The sequence below is a fragment of the Macaca mulatta genome, chromosome 14, assembly GCF_049350105.2.
Source record: "Macaca mulatta isolate MMU2019108-1 chromosome 14, T2T-MMU8v2.0, whole genome shotgun sequence".
Lineage (NCBI taxonomy): Eukaryota > Metazoa > Chordata > Mammalia > Primates > Cercopithecidae > Macaca > Macaca mulatta.
Window position 1 is genome coordinate 18,184,031 of NC_133419.1, and position 18,860 is coordinate 18,202,890.

At 55.5% G+C, this 18,860-nt stretch overlaps 1 protein-coding gene across 41 annotated transcripts in view; it reads right to left on the reverse strand.

Moving 5' to 3' along the window:
- Positions 1-255: 255 nt before the first annotated feature.
- SLC39A13 (solute carrier family 39 member 13) overlaps positions 256-18,860 on the reverse strand; it is a 61,254-nt gene continuing 42,649 nt past the window's right edge. Inside the window, exons 3-14 of one of the 41 annotated variants that reach the window (XM_077960863.1) lie at positions 8,938-9,125; positions 7,595-7,796; positions 7,404-7,500; positions 6,325-6,633; positions 4,719-4,832; positions 4,302-4,423; positions 3,234-3,341; positions 3,055-3,144; positions 2,280-2,330; positions 1,857-1,985; positions 1,603-1,702; positions 256-1,470 (exon numbers count right to left, since the gene is read on the reverse strand). In XM_077960863.1, the coding sequence (XP_077816989.1) occupies positions 1,640-1,702; positions 1,857-1,985; positions 2,280-2,330; positions 3,055-3,144; positions 3,234-3,341; positions 4,302-4,423; positions 4,719-4,832; positions 6,325-6,625 (978 nt within the window). In that variant the 5' untranslated portion in view covers positions 6,626-6,633; positions 7,404-7,500; positions 7,595-7,796; positions 8,938-9,125 and the 3' untranslated portion in view covers positions 256-1,470; positions 1,603-1,639. 41 annotated transcript variants of the gene reach the window in all.

Genomic DNA, 18,860 nt, shown 5'->3' on the forward strand with positions numbered 1-18,860 from the left:
TGCACTCCAGCCTGGGTGACAAAGTGAGACTAAAAAGAAAGAAGGACAGCGTCCTGGAGTTGGTGGTGAGGGACTAAAATGGCACAGGGCCAGGCTGGTATAGGTGCTCCGTCATTATTGGAATAAGAAGCCAGGAAGACATGGAATGTTCAGAGACGCACTGCAGGGGTGACAGTTCAGAGACAGGCGACTGGCAGTGGCAGTGAGGAAGGCCCTGCGTGGCCATGGAAGGCCGTGCAGAACCAAGGCAGCCAGTGTGTGGATAATATTTATTTGTATCATCTATAGAACAAATATTTACAGATACAAACGGAATCACAGCAAAGTTGCTATAAAACCACCCAGACCTCTCGATGGCCACTTCTGAAAACACCCATGGTCAAGGGCAGGGCCAGGCCTGGCTGTGGAGTGGGCCAGCTGAGTACCTGGGCGTCAGCCAAGGGAAATGCTTGGGGATTATGGCTTCAGCACTCTCCCGGAGCACATTCCTGAGCGCTGACAACTCGGAGCCCTCACCGCCCCCACCTACCCCAACCCCAGTGGGGAAGGAAAGGGGCCTGAGCTGGGGAGAGCAGCCTGGGCTCGCTCTGCCTGCTCCAGGAGTCCCTGGCCCCTGTGCTGGCAGGAGCGTCCCTGAGCTGGACCAGGAGGCCTCTCTGGCCTGCGGCTGCTCCCTGCCCAGCAGGCTGCTGTTTGGCAGCTGGAGGTGACATGAGCTGCTGGTGCTGCCAGGGTGTGTTGACCAGGAATGAGCTCCCAGGGCGGGCAGCCCTGAGGAAAGGGTCTTAGGAAGCGCCTCCCAGCTCACTGCTAGAAGCTGAGGGCTGTCAGTGCTGAGTGGGGCTGGGGTACACGAGCACCTGCCTCTCCTTTCTTTGGTTTACAGGTGGGAAAGGAAGGGCCAGGAAAAGGGAGAAAAGCCGCCCCAGCCTTAGCCCCTAGGCCACCTGGGGACTGGCTGCGTGTACAGAGGGGGCAGCAGGAGGTGGGCAGCTCCGGAGTTCCCTGCACCCTGGGATCCTTGGGCTGCTCTCACTCCCGGGGTCCCAGCAGGGCAAGGCCTCTGCTTGGGACCAGTGCTGCTGTTCCTCGCTGCTCACTCCGGGAGGTGCAAGATGACAGGGTAGCAAGGAGAGGTAACCACAGCATGGCTGGGGACAGGCGTTACACTGGGCCCCGGACCCAGCACAGGGATCACAGTGTCGGTCTCGCACACACGCCTCTGGCCACATGTGCACATCACACACATCCACGCACATCTCCCTCCTGTCTGGTGGGAGGCTCATTCTCTCTCGCAGGCACTCGCCCTCTCTGCCTCTCACATAGGCAGTCACAGAGTGAATCCGAGCATCTTATTGCTGCAGGGGGCAGGGGCGTCAGGGCATCAGGGAAGGTTAATCCACGAAGATCGAGAACAGCACCATCACCACAATGCCCGCACAGAGCAGAAGCAGCTGCTGCAGGGAGCGCCTGTGGGGAGGGAACGGGGCTCACGGTGGAGGCATGGGCAGGGAGGAGCAGGCAGCGGCCAGGAGCCCCTCCCTCCTGAGCCTCTTAAGGGCCCTGTGAGTGGCAGTCCTCTTCCGCCAACAGGTCACTCACCACGGGTCCTCTTCTTCCAAGAGGTCAGGGAGCACGTTCACCAAGGCGATGTAGAGAAAGCCTCCAGAGGTGAAGGGCAGGACCCAGGCTGCCGTCTCCTCTGCAGCGGGAGAACACCCGACTGGGCACCCAGGGCACTGTGTATGCTCCCTGCCTCCCGGGCCTGGGGACCAGTGGTGAGGCAGCCAAATCCTTTGGCTGGTGCCCCTCTACCGATGCCACCCGCCACCACCACCCACCACGCCCGTACCTACTCCCTTGGGGGACTGGGTACAGATGGCAAAGCCGGCGCCCAGCAGGCCCCCCAGCGCTGTCGAGAGTTGCAGCTTGGCTGCGCTCCATCGGTCAAAGCCAGCCCGGAGCAGGATGGCAAAGTCGCCCACCTGAAGGGAGGTCCGGAGGTTCACCCTGCGCCCCAGCAGGGCCTGATACCCTGAGTGCTCAGGTACGATACACACACTGAGCCCTTCCCCACCCTGCCCCTGGGACTCTCATCCTGAGTATGGCAGAGATGGCAGCTGCAGGCTGCTGGGGTGAGGAGCTCCGGCCCTCACAGCCCAGCCCCAGAGTGCCACACTGGGAAGGCCCACCCCCAAGCCCTCCTGAGCTCCACACTCATGCTGACCATGGGTACTGTGGGGGCCTGGGCCTCTGGGGGCCGCCCTACAAGCGCTCACCTCATGGGGGATCTCGTGCAGGAGGATGGCCATGGTTGTCAGGAGCCCGATCTGCAGGGAGGGGAGCCGTGGCTGCAGGGTCTGTGCTGAGGCCTGGGCACCCCACTTGCCCACTCATTCCACAGAGGTTTACTCTGCTCTGAGCTGGCCCTGGGTGGGCACTGTGTTGGCCACTGGAAATACAGCAGTGACTAAAGGGGACAAGGAACCTGCCTTCACGAAGCTAGCGGTCTAGAGGGGAGAGACAGGACTCACACACTCACAGGCGCTGGGAAGGAAAGGATGGACAGGGTGCCCGGGGGAGCAGGCCCAGGGACCAAATTTAGATGAGGAGGTCAGCAAAGGCCTGGTGGAGGAGTCCATGTAAGTCGAGGCCCCAAGGATGAGTCGTCAGCCGCTCAAAGCGTGGGCGGGAGAACATTCCAGGCAGGGGGAACAGTGTGAGGTGGGAAGGAGCTCGGCCAGCTGCAGAGTAGGCCGCCCCTGGGCCAGAGGCCAGAGGGAGGAGGTGGAGGAAGAAGCATCTAGGAGCAGGCAGGGTCCACGCCTAGCAGCTTGATAGAGGCACCCAACAAGGAGTGCTAGGAACAGGAACAGACCAGCGGCTCAGGATCAGAACGGTAGCGGCCAGGACAGCAGCAGGGAGGATGGGGATGAGGGTCTTAGATGAGGGTGCTGGCAATGGAGGGGCAAGAAGCAGAGACTCCAGACACAGGCGGAGTCCACATGGCTGCCACCAGAATCGCCAGAGCCCTACCAGCCCCGAGCCCCTCACCTTCTTGCTCACAAGGAAGCTGGCAGCCACAGCCAGCCCATGGGTGAAGTTGTCGATGGTGTTGGCCAGCAGGTTGAGGTAGCCGCTGACCTGGGAAGGAGGGAAGGCAGGAGGCAGGGCTGAGTGGGACTGGCCACTCAGGGCTGTACGGCTGCAGGGGCCCTGAGCAGGCCACTCACTTTGATGCTCCGGACCACGGCACCGAGGCCGGGCTCTGCGGCCGGCTGGGCCAGACAGTGGCCTCCATTGAGCGCAGCGGCAGCAGCAGTGGGGTCTTTGTTGGGGGCCTAGGGCCAGGAGAAGGAGGGAGAGGTGACATTAGATGCCCCCCACTCAGCCAGGGCAGACAGAAGGGGAGAGAGAGATGGAAAAAGAGAGACGGGGCCGGGCGCAGTGGCTCATGCCTGTAATCCAGCACTTTTGAGAGCCGAAGGCAGATGGACCACCTGAGGTCAGGAGTTTGAGACCAGCCTGGCCAACATGGTGAAACCCCACCTCTACTAAAAATACAAAAATTAGCCGGGCGTGGTGGTGCGCGCCTGTAGTCCAAGCTACTCGGTAGGCTGAGGCAGAAGAATCACTTGAACCTGGGAGGTGAAAGTTGCAGTGAGCCGAGATCATGCCACTGCACTCCAGCCTGGGTGACGGAGCAAGACTCTGTCTCAAAAAAAAAAAAATAATAATATTTGGGAGGCTGAGGTGGGTGGATCACGAGGTCAGGAGATCGAGCCATCCTGGAAAACATGGTGAAACCCTGTCTCTACTAAAAATACAAAAGTTAGCTGGGCATGGCGGCGCGAGCCTGTAGTCCCAGCTCCTCGGGAGGCTGAGGCAGGAGAATCGCTTGAACCTGGAAGGCGGAGGTTGCAGTGAGCCGAGATTGCACCACTGGACTTCAGCCTGGGTGACAGAGCGAGACTCCGTCTCAAAAAAAAAAAAAAAAAAAAAAAAAACAAAGACAGGAGCCCCTCTTTTTTCTAGCTAGAATTCTCTGCTACTCTATCAGCTGGGTGCCCCCAAACTCAACAAACCTTCCCCAACTGCTGTCAGCATCAGGCTACCAGAACAAGCTACATCAGGGGCTAATGCTGTCACTCCCAAGGAAGGTGGCCCAGCCTCCCGCAGCTCCCAGGGGAGGGCCAGGAGACCCCTCTTTTCAGGGCTCAACTCAGAACCTGGGCCTCCAGGCCCCAGGCACCACCACAGAACAGAGGCTGATATATCCAGGCCTTGGGTGTGGGGCCCACCTGGCTGGTCCTCTCCGCCTTGCTGTCCAGGAACATCTTCTCCAACGCCAGGAAGGTCAGGATGCCAGCAATGACCCATAGCCCCAGCTGCTGCTGCTGCTGCAGGCTCTGCCCCTCACCACCTGCAGGGGGCGGCAAGGCCAGGCCAAGCCAGGGCCATAGGAGGGGGCCATTTGGAATGGGATCTCATCCAGGGCACCAGGGCAGTGACAAGGGTGGGTCGGGCAGCTGGGGCCTAGAACTCCCACTAAGGCCAGGGCCCTGAGACCAGGATGATGACCCTCTCTCCCTCCGTCCCAGGCAAGCTCCTGCCAGATACCCAGAATCCCTCTCCTGGTCATCCTGGCCATCCCTGGGCGTGGGCACCAGGCCCCCACTCCTGGCACCGTCTTGCCCCTGGCCTGTGGCCTCACTCACCAGGGCCGGCGCTGCACGTGTAGGCCCAGGCTTCGGGCAGCAGGTGCAGAAACACATTGCCCAAGAGTCCCCCCAGGGCGAAGCTGAGCAGCTGCTTCAGGCGCCAGGCCCCAGCTACAAGGGAGAGATGTGGGATCTGGGGGCCGACCCGCTGGAGCTCCTGGCCTGACCTCCGTCCCACTCCACTCACTGGGCTCTTCCTGGGCCTGCAGAAGGCTGGAGATGGGTGGCTGCTCTTCCTGGGCCCCCCACCTCACAGCAGAAACACCACACCCTGCCAAATGCCCATAGGGCCACCACCACATCATGGTGAAGAGCTGACAGGTACCAGCTCCCAACCCACTAGCTGGTGACCTTGGCAGATGACTTTGGAGACTCAGTTTCTCCATCTGTAAATTGGGTCTTATGGGAATTATTATTTTATCTTTTGAGACAGAGTCTTACTCTGTTGCTCAGGCTGGAGTACAGTGGCGTGATCTTGGCTCACTGCAACCTCTGTTCAAGCGATTCTCCTGCCTCAGCCTCCTAAGTAGCTGGGATTACAGGTGCGTGCCACCACATCCGGCTAATTTTTATATTTTTGGTAGAGATGGTGTTTCACCATGTTGGCCAGGCTGGTCTCAAACTCCTGACCTCAGGTGATCTGCCCACCTCAGCCTCCCAAACTGCTGGGATTACAGTCGTGTGCCTTTTATGGGCTCTTATGGGAATTAAATGACAATATGTATAGCAAGTGCTCAATAAGTGGGAATTTTTCTCAGCTGCCGTCACTCAGAAAAGTGGCAGAGATTTGGGGACTTGCAGCATCCAGAGTTGGAAGTCGCCTGCCTGAAAGCCATGTCCAACCCTTTGGCTTGATAGAGAAACTGAGGCCTAGAGGACAGAGGCAGCTGAGTTTGGGGTGGGATCCCAGGGGAAACTGCTATTTCCTGGCTGGGTGACCTTGGGCTGGTCAAAGAACCTCTCTGTGCCTGTGCATCCCCACTTGTAAAATGGAACTAATAATCCAAGTGCTCCCTGCACTGACCTCGCAGGGCTGCTCTGAAGGGTGAGCACAGGCCTGACTGTCGCCCGAACAGGGTCACAGCCGCCCTCAGCTCAGTGCCTGACACAGAGCTGCTGGGTAAATATCTGGTAAGTGAATGATTCCTGAGCATCCAGCAGGCAGCACCAGCCTCTGGGATGCTTGTTTCTAACAGATTCCCAGGGCCCTGGTCCACCCCTCTTGGGTGGGGGATAGGCACATGCATTCTTAGCAGCTCCCTAGAGCTCTCCTGCGTGTTTTGTTACATGTTATTTATGAACGGGCAGTACATGCTCCTGGTACAAAAGGGTAGTCAGGGCAAAGCTCCCACCCGTGCCTACATCCCCATCTCCTGGACCCCTCCCCAGGGGCAGGCCCTGCTACCAGGTGCTCATAGCTTCCTGGGGAAGCCAGAACCAGCCACCCCTGGCTAGATGACTCCTGAGAGTACCAAGGGGAGAAGTTCTATTCAATCCTCTCCCTCCATCTCAGACACTCTGTGACCCCGGGGTCTCCTAAGAAGAGCAGCAGCGTGCTTCCCACACGCTGGCCGGCCCTGGGCGCCATCGGAGAGCCACCCACCTTCTGAGCGCAGCATGGTCCCCATCTCTAGGGGAATGACGAGCAACGGGAAGACCCCACTGAGCCCCACCATGAGGGAACCCAGGAGGGAGCAGATCCAGGTGTCCAGCCGCTCTCCGCTCAGCAGAGCCCCCCAGGACTCGCTTTCCTTGTTGTCCAGGCGGCAGGCCGTCGCAGTCCCCCGGCTCCGGAGGGCCGGCTGGGAACCCCCAGCCCTTCCCAAGAGCTCCAGGGCAAGGGCGGTGAGGAAGAGGAGCCTTGGGCCCGCCATGCCACAGCCAGGGCAGGGACATCCAGGCATGCCACGTACTGAAAAACACAAAGGCCACCTACATGAGCTGCCAGCCTTGGCCGCACACCTGCTTAGGAAACGTGGCGCCTCCCTCCTCCCTCCAAGGGACCCTGGCATCCACCCTCCTGCTGTTCTTGCCAGAGCGTCTGAGCATCCAAATGCTCGGTGCACAGCAATGGGGCCCTGTGTCTCCACGCGCCACTCCCGATCACCGCGTATTTTTTCCTTCTGAGCAGCTCCAGACTGTGTCAGCACCTCCGCCTGAGGCTAAACTTTCCCTAATGACAGGGTGAGGCGCTGGCTGGCTCTCCTCAGCCACCGGCGGCCCGGCCCAGTCTGGTATCTCTGGCTGCCAGGGGAGGCTCTGCCGCCCGCGACACCCCAGAGACTGAGGCTCCCCTTCTAAGGGCATGGGGTGGATTCAGAGAGACACACGTGGAGAAACTGAGCAGCTGAGCCAGGGCAAGACCATCCACGCTTCTTCCTAGGACATGAGACCAATGTCCCCGGGGCACTGACAGCGACAGGAGGTGGGGCTGATGAAGAAGGAGCCTTTAGCCAGGGGATGCCTCTCCCATGCAGAGAGCAGACTGCAGAGCCCCCGCGGTGAACTCTACACTGCACTCTGAGCTGTCTGACTCTGGGCAAATCTCTGAAGCCCCCTCCCCGTCTGAACCTCAGTGCCCTCATCTGCAGGACAGGGATCAATATCACCTGCCTCAGCTGTGAGGGCGAGGTAAGCCTGAAAGTGCAGCTGGATGTGCATGAGAAGGCGCAGAAGCCTTGCCTGTGCCAGGGAAGGCCTGGAGCTCCCTGCAACAGGAATGTGCCCAGCCGGCCGATCACAGGATGTGGACGTGAGTCAACCAAGCGAGAAGTTCCATCTGGAAACTCAGGCATGAGGTTTAAATGTGGTCTGCCCTGCCTCAGGCTGGCTGTGACCTTGAGCTAGTGACGTCCCTGCCTCAGTTTCCTCACCTTCTGATGGAGATGGGAGGGGAAGAAAGCAGCTGCCTCTGGGTGGTGGCAGAGATGCCCATCTCTAGGACCTCCAGGCCTTAATTAATCAGGCATACTGATGAAGCCACCGGGGCTCCACTGGGGACCACAGGCAAGACTGGGCCAGGCCGAGGCGGTCACGCAGAGGTGAGGGGACCACCGATTAGCGGGAGAGAATACACTGAGAGTCCGAGGGGAGAGGAAAGGAGAGAGTGAGAGAGCCAGAGAGAGGCGGGTGGGACGCTGAGGGGACAGCGAGGGAGGGATGGGGCGCAGGGCGCGGAGCGATGAGGGAGAGGAGGCCGAGGTGGGCAAGCCTGACTCCTGGGTCCTGGGAGCCGGCCCAGGTCTGATGAGGACCAGTCAGACGGGGCGAGGGATCGGCCGGGTCCGTCACGCCCGGGACGCGGGCCCCGAGGGTCCGGCGGGCACTCACCGTGCGGCTGCGGCGGCGGCGCTCCGGGCGGCCCCGGCCATCCAGCTGCGGTGCCGCGCCCCGCCCAGGCTCTGCCCCGCCCGGCCGCCCGGCCGCCCGGCCCCCGGCCCGGGGCCGCCCCCGGCGCGCGGCCACGTCACAAGGGGCCTGTCCGGAACCCGAGGCGCAGCGTGCCGAGGGGCCGGGGGGAGTGGCGGCGGAAGGGCGCTTCCGTCTCGCGGCAGTGGGGGACCCGGACAGAGGGCGCACTTCCGTTTGGGCCGGGCTGCGGGTCGGAGGGGAGGGCCGGTCGGAAGTGGGAGCGCCACACGCACCGCGCTCAGCCAGGCTGGGCAGGGACGGAGGCGGCGGCTCTGCGGGGACCGCGATCGGCCGAGCTGCGGGGCTTGCGGATCTGGCCGCCGCTTCCCGTCCAGGGCCGCAGTCTGCCCACTGCCGCACGGGGGCGCACCCTGCTGCCAGACCACTCCGCCCAGGTCGGGCTGGGAGGACGGCTGTGCGCTCCTGCTCTGAGTCAGCCCGGCCTGGCTCCTCCATGAGCAAGGGAAAGGGGAAGTGCCTGCCGCAGGGAGGGGCCTGGCCCCGGGAACCTCAGAAGAGGGAATTTTATTCTTACTCATCGAATTATTTTTATGCTTTGGTTTTTCGCTGGGAACCTCAGGCCACTGTCTCCAGGGCTTGTAACCCTTTGGGGTCCAATGCATGGTGGCTGGACCCTGCTGATGGAACTCCAAACCTGGGAGGCGAGGACTCTGTGCTCCCCCCACCTGGAGGAAGCTAGACCTGACCTCTTTGGTTAGACTAGGGCAGCAAACACTGGATGGCAGTTCTTATAACCGCAATTTACTGAGCACCTACTATGTGCTATACACTCGCATTATCTCACTGAATCTTATCCCGTTGTGGTGGGTACTGTTAGCCCAGGGTCACACAGTGGCACAGATGGCAGAGTCAGGATTCAAGCCTGGGTGTCCTGAAGCCAGAGTATGTGATACCACTTCTCACTTCTAGGTCCTGAACAGCAGTGGGAGTCTGGCTTGGCGTTTCCACTTTGTATTCTCTGGAAATCAGCCACTGTAGGAGAAGATTCAGGAAGGGGCATGTGAGTACTCTCTTGGGCAGAGATAGCGACCGAGTACAGGTCTCTAAGTCTCTGACCCTCATCAGCCTCCCGTGGCAGCTCCAACCATTTGCTCTGTCACTTTCCCCTCTGCTGGGGCTCTGAGAGCACACTCAGCTCTCAGGGCTGCCTCTGGTGCCTGTCCCACCTCATGTTGCAGTGTTGACCTTCCTTAGACCTCCAACTTCTCCCTGGTGGCCCAGCTTGTCTTCTGAAGCTTTCCGTCCATCTCATCCCACCGGGCCCATACAACTGCCAGGATGTTCTGTTCCCTCCCTGAGTTCCAAAATGGAATCCCTGGGTTAGTTTCTTGGCAAAGAAAGCTACTCAGGGATCCTGCCCTAGGACTTCTAAAATGCTCCCCTCCCTGTATGCAAAGCACTCCCATCTTTTGCAAAGCACTTCACAATATGCAAATGATTTCACAATAACACAGTCAGCATTCCTGCCTCTGGTGGCTGAGGGCTCCTGGCCACCCAACAAGGGAATGGGCAAGACCCAGCCAGAAACGTTACTTGGTGCCAATGCACTAGCCTTTCCTCCCACCTGGCCTGGAATTCCCATCGGATTCCTAAGGCCCAGTGGCTCACATCTGTAATCCCAGCACTTTGCGAGGCCTAGGAAGGAGGATCTTTTGAGCCCAGGAGTTCCAGACCAGCCTGGGTAACAAACTGAGAACCCGTCTCTACAAAAAAATTTAAAATTAGCCAGGTGTGGTGGTACACACCTGCAGCCCCAGCTACTCAGAAGGCTGAGGTGGAAGGATTACTTGAACCCGGGAGGTCAAGGCTGCGGTGAGCCCTGATCTTGTCAATGCACTCCAGTGTGGGTAACAGAGTGAGACCCTGTCTCAAAAATAAAGAAATAAAAAAAATTTACAAATTAATAAAATGCTGAATTAGATCTGCAGCAGTTTCCAGGTGTATGAGAAAAGTGAGATGCAGAAATATTTAATATGATCCCCTATTTTTATTTTGTAAGAGACTATTTTAAAATAATGACAAAAAGAAACATTGTATATGTATATGTGATTAAAGGTATCAGTATATGTAAGTCTTTGTATAATGAATACATAAAAAACATAGATAACACATTAAAGTGATATTATGGATTCTATGGTGGGAAGAACTAATGTATAAAATGTTAACACTTTAACATAATGCAAACAACACATTGAAAGATGTATATGGCCATATGTGGCCAGGCATGGTGGCCCATGCCAGTAATCCCAGCACTTTGGGAGGCCAAGGCGGGCAGATCACCTGATGTCGGGAGTTCAAGACCAGCCTGGCCAACATGGAGAAACCCACTCTACTAAAAATACGAAATTAGCCAGGCGTGGTGGCGCATCCATGTAATCCCAGCTACTTGGGAGGCTGAGGCAGGAGAATCGCTTGAACCTGGGAGATAGAAGTTGCAGTGAGCCGAGATCACGCCATTACACTCTAGCCTGGGCAACAAGAACAAAACTCCGTCTCAAAAAATAAATAAAAGATGTGTATGATCACATGTATGCAATGTGTAAAATTGCATAGCTATATCAAATCTCATCTCAGATATATGAAAATCTCACCATATAAAATCTTTCCCTTTCTCTCTTTTTTTTTTTTTTTTTTTTTTTGAGAGAGGGTCTCACTCTGTCACCCAGACTGGAGTGCGGTGGCATGATCTCGGCTCACCGCAACCTCCGCCTCCCAGGCTCAAGTAATTCTCCGGTTTCAGCCTCCCAAGTAGCTGGAACTATAGGCACAGGACACTACTCCCTGGCTAATTTTTGTAGTAGAGATGGGATTTCACCATGTTGGCCAGGCTGGTCTTGAGCTCCTTACCTCAAATGATCCACCCACCTCAGCCTCCCAAAGTGCTGGGATTACAGGTGTGAGCCACCACATCCAGCCTCTCTGTCTTTCTCTCTCTCTCTGTCTCTCTCTGGCCTAGCTCTTGGTGTCTTGGTGATTAAGACAATAAGATTCTTTTGTTTTGTTTAGAAAGACGATAAAGGGAACAGAAGAGAAAATTCAAAAGTGAATATAACAATTTTTTTTTTTTTTTTTGAGACGGAGTCTCGCTCTGTCGCCCAGGCTGGAGTGCAGGGGCGCGATCTTGGCTCACTGCAAGCTCCGCCTCCCAGGTTCATGCCATTCTCCTGCCTCAGCCTCCCAAGTAGCTGGGACTACAGGCGCCCGCCACCACGCCTGGCTAATTTTTTGTATTTTTAGTAGAGACAGGGTTTCACCGTGTTAGCCAGGATGGTCTCGATCTCCTGACCTCATGATCCACCCGCCTTGGCCTCCCAAAGTGCTGGGATTACAGACGTGAGCCACCGCGCCCGGCCTGTTTTTTTGTTTTTGGGATGGAGTCTCGCTGTGTTGCGCCGGCTGGAGTGCAATGGTGCGATCTCGGCTCACTGCAACCTCCGCCTCCCAGGTTAACGTGATTCTCATGCCTCAGTCCCCCGATTACCGGCACCCACCAACCATGCCCGGCTAATTTTTGTATTTTTGGTAGAGACGGGGTTTCACCATGTTGGCCAGGCTGGTTTCGAATGACCTCAGGTGATCTGCCGCCTCGACTTCCCAAAGTGCTGGGATTACAGGCGTGAGCCACCATGCCCGCGTGGCCACAAATGAGTGTTTTCTGACACATTTATCAGTTGGTTTGGAGGCCATAGGATTTTCCTGGGTTGAAGTGCTGGACAGACAAACTTCAGCAGAGCTGGCTGGGCCTGGGTCCTGCGTGGCTGTAAGTGGCTGAGAGGTGTCTGGGATCGGGAAGCCACAGATCCATTTCTCTGACTTCACTTCAATGCCCAGAATCTGTCTCTGGCCCCTGCAAGACTGGCTGACCTGGCAATGGCCAATGCTTTGACATCCTTCCCTCCACTCTGGCAGTCGAGGGCTAGAGACGGGCTGGGGATGGATGCTTCCAAAGTGTGATCTCTAGTGAGAAATCCGGACTTCTCCTTGTCACAGGGCTTCCTCCCGTGGGGGTTAGCAGGCAGGTGGCAGTCTCTTATTGAAAGGCATCTGGGGCTCAGGATGGTGAGCACATTACCCAGGGTCACAGCTAGAAAGAGGCACAGCAGCTCCCCCAGGGCCACAGGCTCAGCTTCTCCAAAGGAGGCCTGCCCCTCTGAAACCCCTGACCCCAGTCCTTTCTCAAGTCGTTCTTTCCAGGCGGCCTTAGCTTCCTCATGAGTTCCTGGGGTATTTTCTCCACTGAATCCTAAGCCCTGGCTGGGCGATGCTCCAGTGACCTCACAGGGCCTCTCCCCTCTTCCTCCGCCACCAGCAGCTCCACCATGAACAGCTGAGTCCCACTACTGTCTGTCCAGCCTCTCCACTGTGGCAAGTTCTGTCACCCCCACCCCACCCTCGGCAGGCCTGGGATGTCCTTCGCCTTTTGCCATCTCAGTCGATTGAAACCTAGCCTGTTGATAAGGCCTTCTCCTCCCTGCAACCTTCCTGACCTGTCCATCCTGAAGGCCCTGGGTGTCGGTGTGTCTTTGGAGCCCTTAGCCTTGTCCCCTGGATACACAGGCCTCTTTCCCTGCCAGGTGTGGGCTGCTAGAAAAAACAAGCTTTTGCCTCTACTCTTAATAAAAGCCTGTCCAAATCAATTTCATGTCTCCCCTTCCCCTTCTCTTGTCTCAGGTGCACAAATTGGGGTAAAATCCTTGTGCGTTCTGCACTGTCCTTTTGGTCCCTGCAAGGCTGTTTAATTTTTGTGTTGATTTACATATTTCCTTACCTGTCCCCTATCCCATCTCCCTGTCTCCTTCTTCAGGGAAACCTGAATTTTGTGATGATCGCTCTTTTTCTTTCCTTTTCCTTCCTTCTTTTCTTTTCTTTTCTTTTTCTCTTTTTCTTTCCTTTCTCAGATTCTAGCTCTGTCACCCAGGCTGGAGAGCAGTGGCGCAATCTCGGCTCACTGCAACCTCCGCCTCCCAGGTTCAAGCGATTCTCCTGCCTCAGCCTCCTGAGTAGCTGGGACTACAGGCACCCGCCACCATGCCCGGCTAATTTTTGTATTTTTAGTAGAGACAGGGTTTCACCATGTTGGCAAGGCTGGTCTTGAACTCCTGACCTCAAGTGATCCGCCGGTCTCAGCCTCCGAAAGTGCTGGGATTACAGGTGTGAGCTACCAAGCCTGGCCTCTTTCTTTCTTTTTTTAAAATTAGAGATGGGGTCTCTCTGTGTTGCCCAGGCTGGTCTCAAGCTCCTGGGCTCACATGATCCTCTCGCCCCAGTCTCCCAAGAAGCTAGGACCACAGGCGCACACCATCACGCCTGACTCTTGCTTTTATTTTTTTGATAAAGCTTTTTCTGACATACATATGCATACCTAGACAATATTCCATTTGAGTTGGCTTAAAAAAAAAAAAAAAAGCTGGCCGGGCGCGGTGGCTCAAGCCTGTAATCCCAGCACTTTGGGAGGCCGAGACGGGCGGATCACAAGGTCAGGAGATCGAGACCATCCTGGTTAACACGGCGAAACCCCGTCTCTACTAAAAACACAAAAAATTAGCCGGGCGAGGTGGCGGCGCCTGTGGTCCCAGCTACTCGGGAGGCTGAGGCAGGAGAATGGCGGGAACCCGGGAGGCGGAGCTTGCAGTGAGCTGAGATCTGGCCACTGCACTCCAGCCTGGGCGACAGAGCGAGACTCCGTCTCAAAAAAACAAACAAACAAACAAACAAAAAAAAGCTGTTTTAAGGTTTTACATTATTTAGTGATTTTAACAATTGTTTTCCTGTAGGTTCTGCATAATTATTACCAAGTTTACTTCTAGATATTTTATATTTTTGTGGAGATATATATGTATATATATATTTTTTTCTTTTTCTTTTTTGTTTTTTGCGACAGAGTCTCGCTCCGTTGTCCATGCTGGAGTATAGCACAATCTCCGCTGACCACAACCTCGGCCTTCTGGGCTCAAGTGATCCCTCCACTTCAGCCTCCCAAGTAGCTGGGACCACAGGCACTTGCTTGGCTATTTTTTTTTTTTTTTTTTGGCATTTTTTGTAGAGATGGGGTTTTGCCATGTTGCCCAGGCTAGTCTTGAACTCCTGGCCTCCCAAAGTGCTAGGAATACAGGCTTGGGCTACCATGCCCAGCCTAGACTCTTTTATGTGGGTAATCATATCATCTCCTAATAACAAAAGTATTAGAAAGAGGGAAGGAACATTGTTATTTGTAAAGATGTGGCTTGGCTTGGTTTTGAACTTCATGAGAAGGGTAAGGACAGCTGTCCTTTGGCATCCTGGCGGGGATTGAGGGGAGTTGGTTCCAAGACCCCCTAAGAATCCAAAATCCACAGATGCTCAGTCCCTGATATAAAACGGTGTGGTATTAAATATCTGCATATTTAGCCTACCACATCCTCCCATATACTTTAAATCATCTCTAGATTGCTGAAAACAATGTAAATGCTATGTTAATCATTGTTACACGGTATTGTTTCGGGAATAATGACAAGAAAAAAGTCGTACATGTTTAGTACAGACTCAACCATCTATTTTTTCCCCAAAATATTTTCCATCTGAGGTTGGTTGAATCCATGGATGTGGAACCCAGGGATACAGAGGGCCGCCTGTATCCGTCTCCTGGGACTGACTTTTTCCACTCAATACCATGGTGCAAAGATTCCTTCATGATATTGGTGAACCCATGGGTCACCTACTTGCACTGCTGAATGATCTCTACCCTGCGAATGTGTCTACTGTAATTTATTTATCCATTCTCTTATCAATGGGCCCTGCGGTTATTTCAGGATTTTTTTGCTATTAGGGACAATGCAGCTGTGAATATTTTTGTCCCTGTCTCTTGGCGCACATGCCAGAGAACTTATCTTGATTTGTTGCCTGGGGGGATGTGTGGGTGACAGCCTCTGTACCTCCACTTCATGAGATAAGGCCAGATTGCTCTCCCTGGGGGGCTATTTGGAGCTGCACCCTGACTAGCCACATGCAGGAGGGTCTGCTGCTCCCCTCCTTGCCAGCTCTGGCTGAAGGACAGTTCCCTTCTGCCCTTCAGATGGTGTAAATAGCATCTCATTGTGGTCTCAATTTGCATCGCCCTCATCAGCAGTGAGGTTGAGCCTCCCTTAGATGGTATTTGAACAAATTTGTTTCCTCTGCCCTAACATGCCTGCGCTCCATGTGTGTTATCTATTTTTTATATTGGATTGCTTGATTTTCTTCTTCCTTGATTTGCAAGAGTTCCTGATGTATTTTTGAGGCTGTCCCCCGCTGCACTCCGCAGACATCTCCAGTTGTGGCTTGCTTTTCACTTTCTCTAAGGTGTCTCCGCTTCTCTCTTCCCCCCCACACCTGTGCCAGGGAGGCCACTTAGCATTCCTAGTGTGGGGGGAGGTCGTGTGCCTCTCAGAACCCTGTTTAAACTGACCCCACTGTTTCTCTTGTCCCTGGCGCCTTAAGGGACCCCTTTCCTCTTCCTTCTCAGACCCCCTCCCATTTTTGGCGAACACAACTTAGTTTGGGGAGCTCCTATTGGGTTGGGGGAGAGCATCCTGGGGCAACTCGGGCCTCACTGCAATGGTGCCCTCCCACCTCGGTTATTTATCACTTCCGGCTGCCCACCTGGGGGGCTGGGCCTCCAATCCGCTCCACTGGGCCGCAGCCGGGCAGCTCCGGGCGCTCCCATGGGTGCGGGCGGCGCGGGGGAGGGGCCCTCGGGGGGCGGGGCCGGGGGCCGGGCCTGCGGCGGGGGCTGGGGTGGGGGGGCGGAAGCTGCCGGAGCAGATAAGGGCCGAGGTCGGCCCTGCGGTGAGACAGTGCGGGACACCGCCTCCGCCCCTGGTGTCCCCAGAGCGCCCCCGCACCCTGGAGTTCCCCCTCCTGCTACCCGGGCTGGGCATCCCGGGAGGAGACCCCAGGGAGCAATGGGGGATGAGGCTCCAGCCTGCTCACTCCGCCTCAGTGACGAGAGGCAGCGGGGCTCCACGCCTCAGTTATCTCAGCTGGAAAATGGGGGTAGGAGCTCGGTTTTCCCCACAGGGCTGTTGGGGATGCACCAAGTGCAGGCTTGTGAAGGTCTCTGTGGGTTGGGCGAGTTTTGAACAGAGGGTCCCCTGAACGTCGCATCGCATCATTCATCCCTATTGTATAGATGGCAAAGTGGGGCGTTTCACCCAAAGCCCCAGAGCCAGCATGCAAAAAGCAAGTGGGAGGGGGCTGGAACGCTTTCCACCGCCCCACCCTGGGGACAGATCTAGGTTCCGTGGAGCCTGAAGCTTAAAACCATTTGGGAGGCACTCTTTAAGGAAAAGATTACAAAGTCACAAATACAGAATTGCTGAGGCTGGGCGCAGTGGCTCACGCCTGTAATCCCAGCACTTTGGGAAGCCAAGGCGGGCGGATCACTTGACATCAGGAGTTCGAGACCAGACTGGCCAATATGGTGAAACCCTGTCTCTACTAAAATACAAACATTAGCTGGGCGTGATGGCGGGTGCCTGTAATCCCAGCTACTCCGGAGACTGAGGCAGGAGAATCGCTTGAACCCGGGAGGCAGAGGTTGCTGTGAGCCGAGATGATTGCGCCACTGCACTCCAGGCTGAGTGACAGAGCGAAACTCTGGCTCAAAACAAGAAACAAAAAACAAAAACAAAACAAAACAAAACAGCCGTTCGCGGTGGCTCACACCTGTAATCCCAACACTTTGGGAGGCCAAAGTGGGTGGATCACCTGAGGTCAAGAGTTCGAGACCAGCCTGGCCAACGTGGTGAAACCCTGTCTGTACTAAAAATACAAAAAATACAATGAAATAAAAAAAAATTAGCTGGGCATGGTGGAGTCCTCCTGTAGTCCCAGCTACTCGGGAGGCTGAGGCAGCAAAATCACTTGAAATCGGGAGGCGGAGGTTGCAGTGAGCCAAGATGGCTTCACTGCATTCCAACCTGGGCAACAGAGTGAGACTTCATCTAAAAAAAAAAAAAAACCCACCAAAAAACAAAAATAAAATTGCCAAGGCCCCTTCCAGGGCCTCAGAAGGAGCTGAGCCAATGAGGAAGCTCAAGTGCAACTTTCTTAGCGTCCCAGCCCCACCGTGCAGGCCCCCTGGAAGGGGTTATACCCCTCTCCCAAGAAAGTAAGACACCAACAAGGTTAGAGGGCAGGGTGACCCAAGGCAACATGGCAGGGAGGTGCTGCTGCAGCTGGTCCCCAACTCTTTGAATGCCCAGGCAGCAGTCCCTCAGCCCAACCAAGAGCAAGGGCAGTTGGGTATTTGGGGACTGCAGCCTCAACCAGGCAAGGTCAAGCCCTCCAGTCCCATCCAGTCATGGTTCAACTTGCCACCCAGGGCCCAACCCTGTGGGATAGGAAGGTACAGAACTCCTAGGAGAAAAGGAAGGAGGAGATCTCGGGTATACGTAAGTGCATGGGACTTGGAGTTAGACAAGATTAGGGTTCAATCCCCTGCAAGGCTGTGTTGGGTTTCCTCGTCTGTGAAATGGGAGTAATAATCATACCTACCGGACCAAGCCGGTGCGTGAAGGTGGGCTGGGCTCATGGCTGTTAGAAACACATTTCCCCCGGGCACGGTGGCTCACGCCTGTAATCCCAGCTCTCAGGGAGGCAGAGGCGGGAGGATAGCTTGAGCCCAGGAGTTCGAGACCTGCCTGGGTAATATAGCGAGACCCCGTTCTCCACAAAAAGGAAAAAAAAAAAAAAAAGAAAGAAACACATTTCCCTCCTGTGAGATCTCCAGGCCAGGAGAGGCATTTTCTCCCATTTTCATGTTGTCACCCAGCGGGTGGTCTCTCCATTGCAGAGCTGAGATTTAAATGTGGGAATGTCTGGTGCAGATGCACTCAGTTCTCACTACCAGGAATGATGCCTCTTTGGGCCTGTCTCCCAGGGAGTTAAATCTCACTGTTACGTGTTCGTGCCCAGGACTGAGAGCCAAGGCGAGCCTGGCTCGTTCCCTTTCTGGATTTTACCATTTCTCTGCTCCTATGGGAACCAGAGGCTGGAATTTTTTCAACTCTTATATCCTCCAGCCTGGACCAGGAGAAGCAGGACAACTGAAAATAGGGACAGGGGTAGGAGAGCTGGGAAGAGGTGGTGGCGATGGGCCTGGAGGCAGCAGTGAGAATCTAAAAGGCTTGAAGTCTTTTTCCAAAGAGATGCTGCTTTGCCTCAGGGTTTGCATGGGCTTTCCACTGGATGGGCACACGGGAAAACTGAGTTCTCATCGCAGCGCTGCCCCTTTTTTTTTATACTTGTTTTTTTTTTTGAGATGGAGTCTTGCTCTGTCACCCTGTCACCCAGGCTGGAATGCAATAGCATGATATCGGCTAACTACAACCTCTGCCTCCTGGGTTCAAGCTATTCTTGTGCCTCAGCCTCCTGCCTCAACCTCTTGAGTAGCTGGGATTACAGGCACTTGCCACCATGCCTGGCTAATTTTTTTTTATTTTTAGTAGAGATGGGGTATCACCATGTTGGCCAGGGTGGTCTCGAACTCCTGACCTCAGGTGATCCACTTGCCTTGGCCTCCCAAAGTGCTGGGATTACAGGTGTGAGCCATTGCGCCCGGCCAGCCATGCCCCTTTCTAGCCAGCTGAGCTTGCACCTGTCAGTCCTCCCCGATCCTCCATTTCCTTATCTGTGAAATGGGGATGAGAACACCTGCAGCGTCAAGGATTACAAGATGCTGTGTATGTA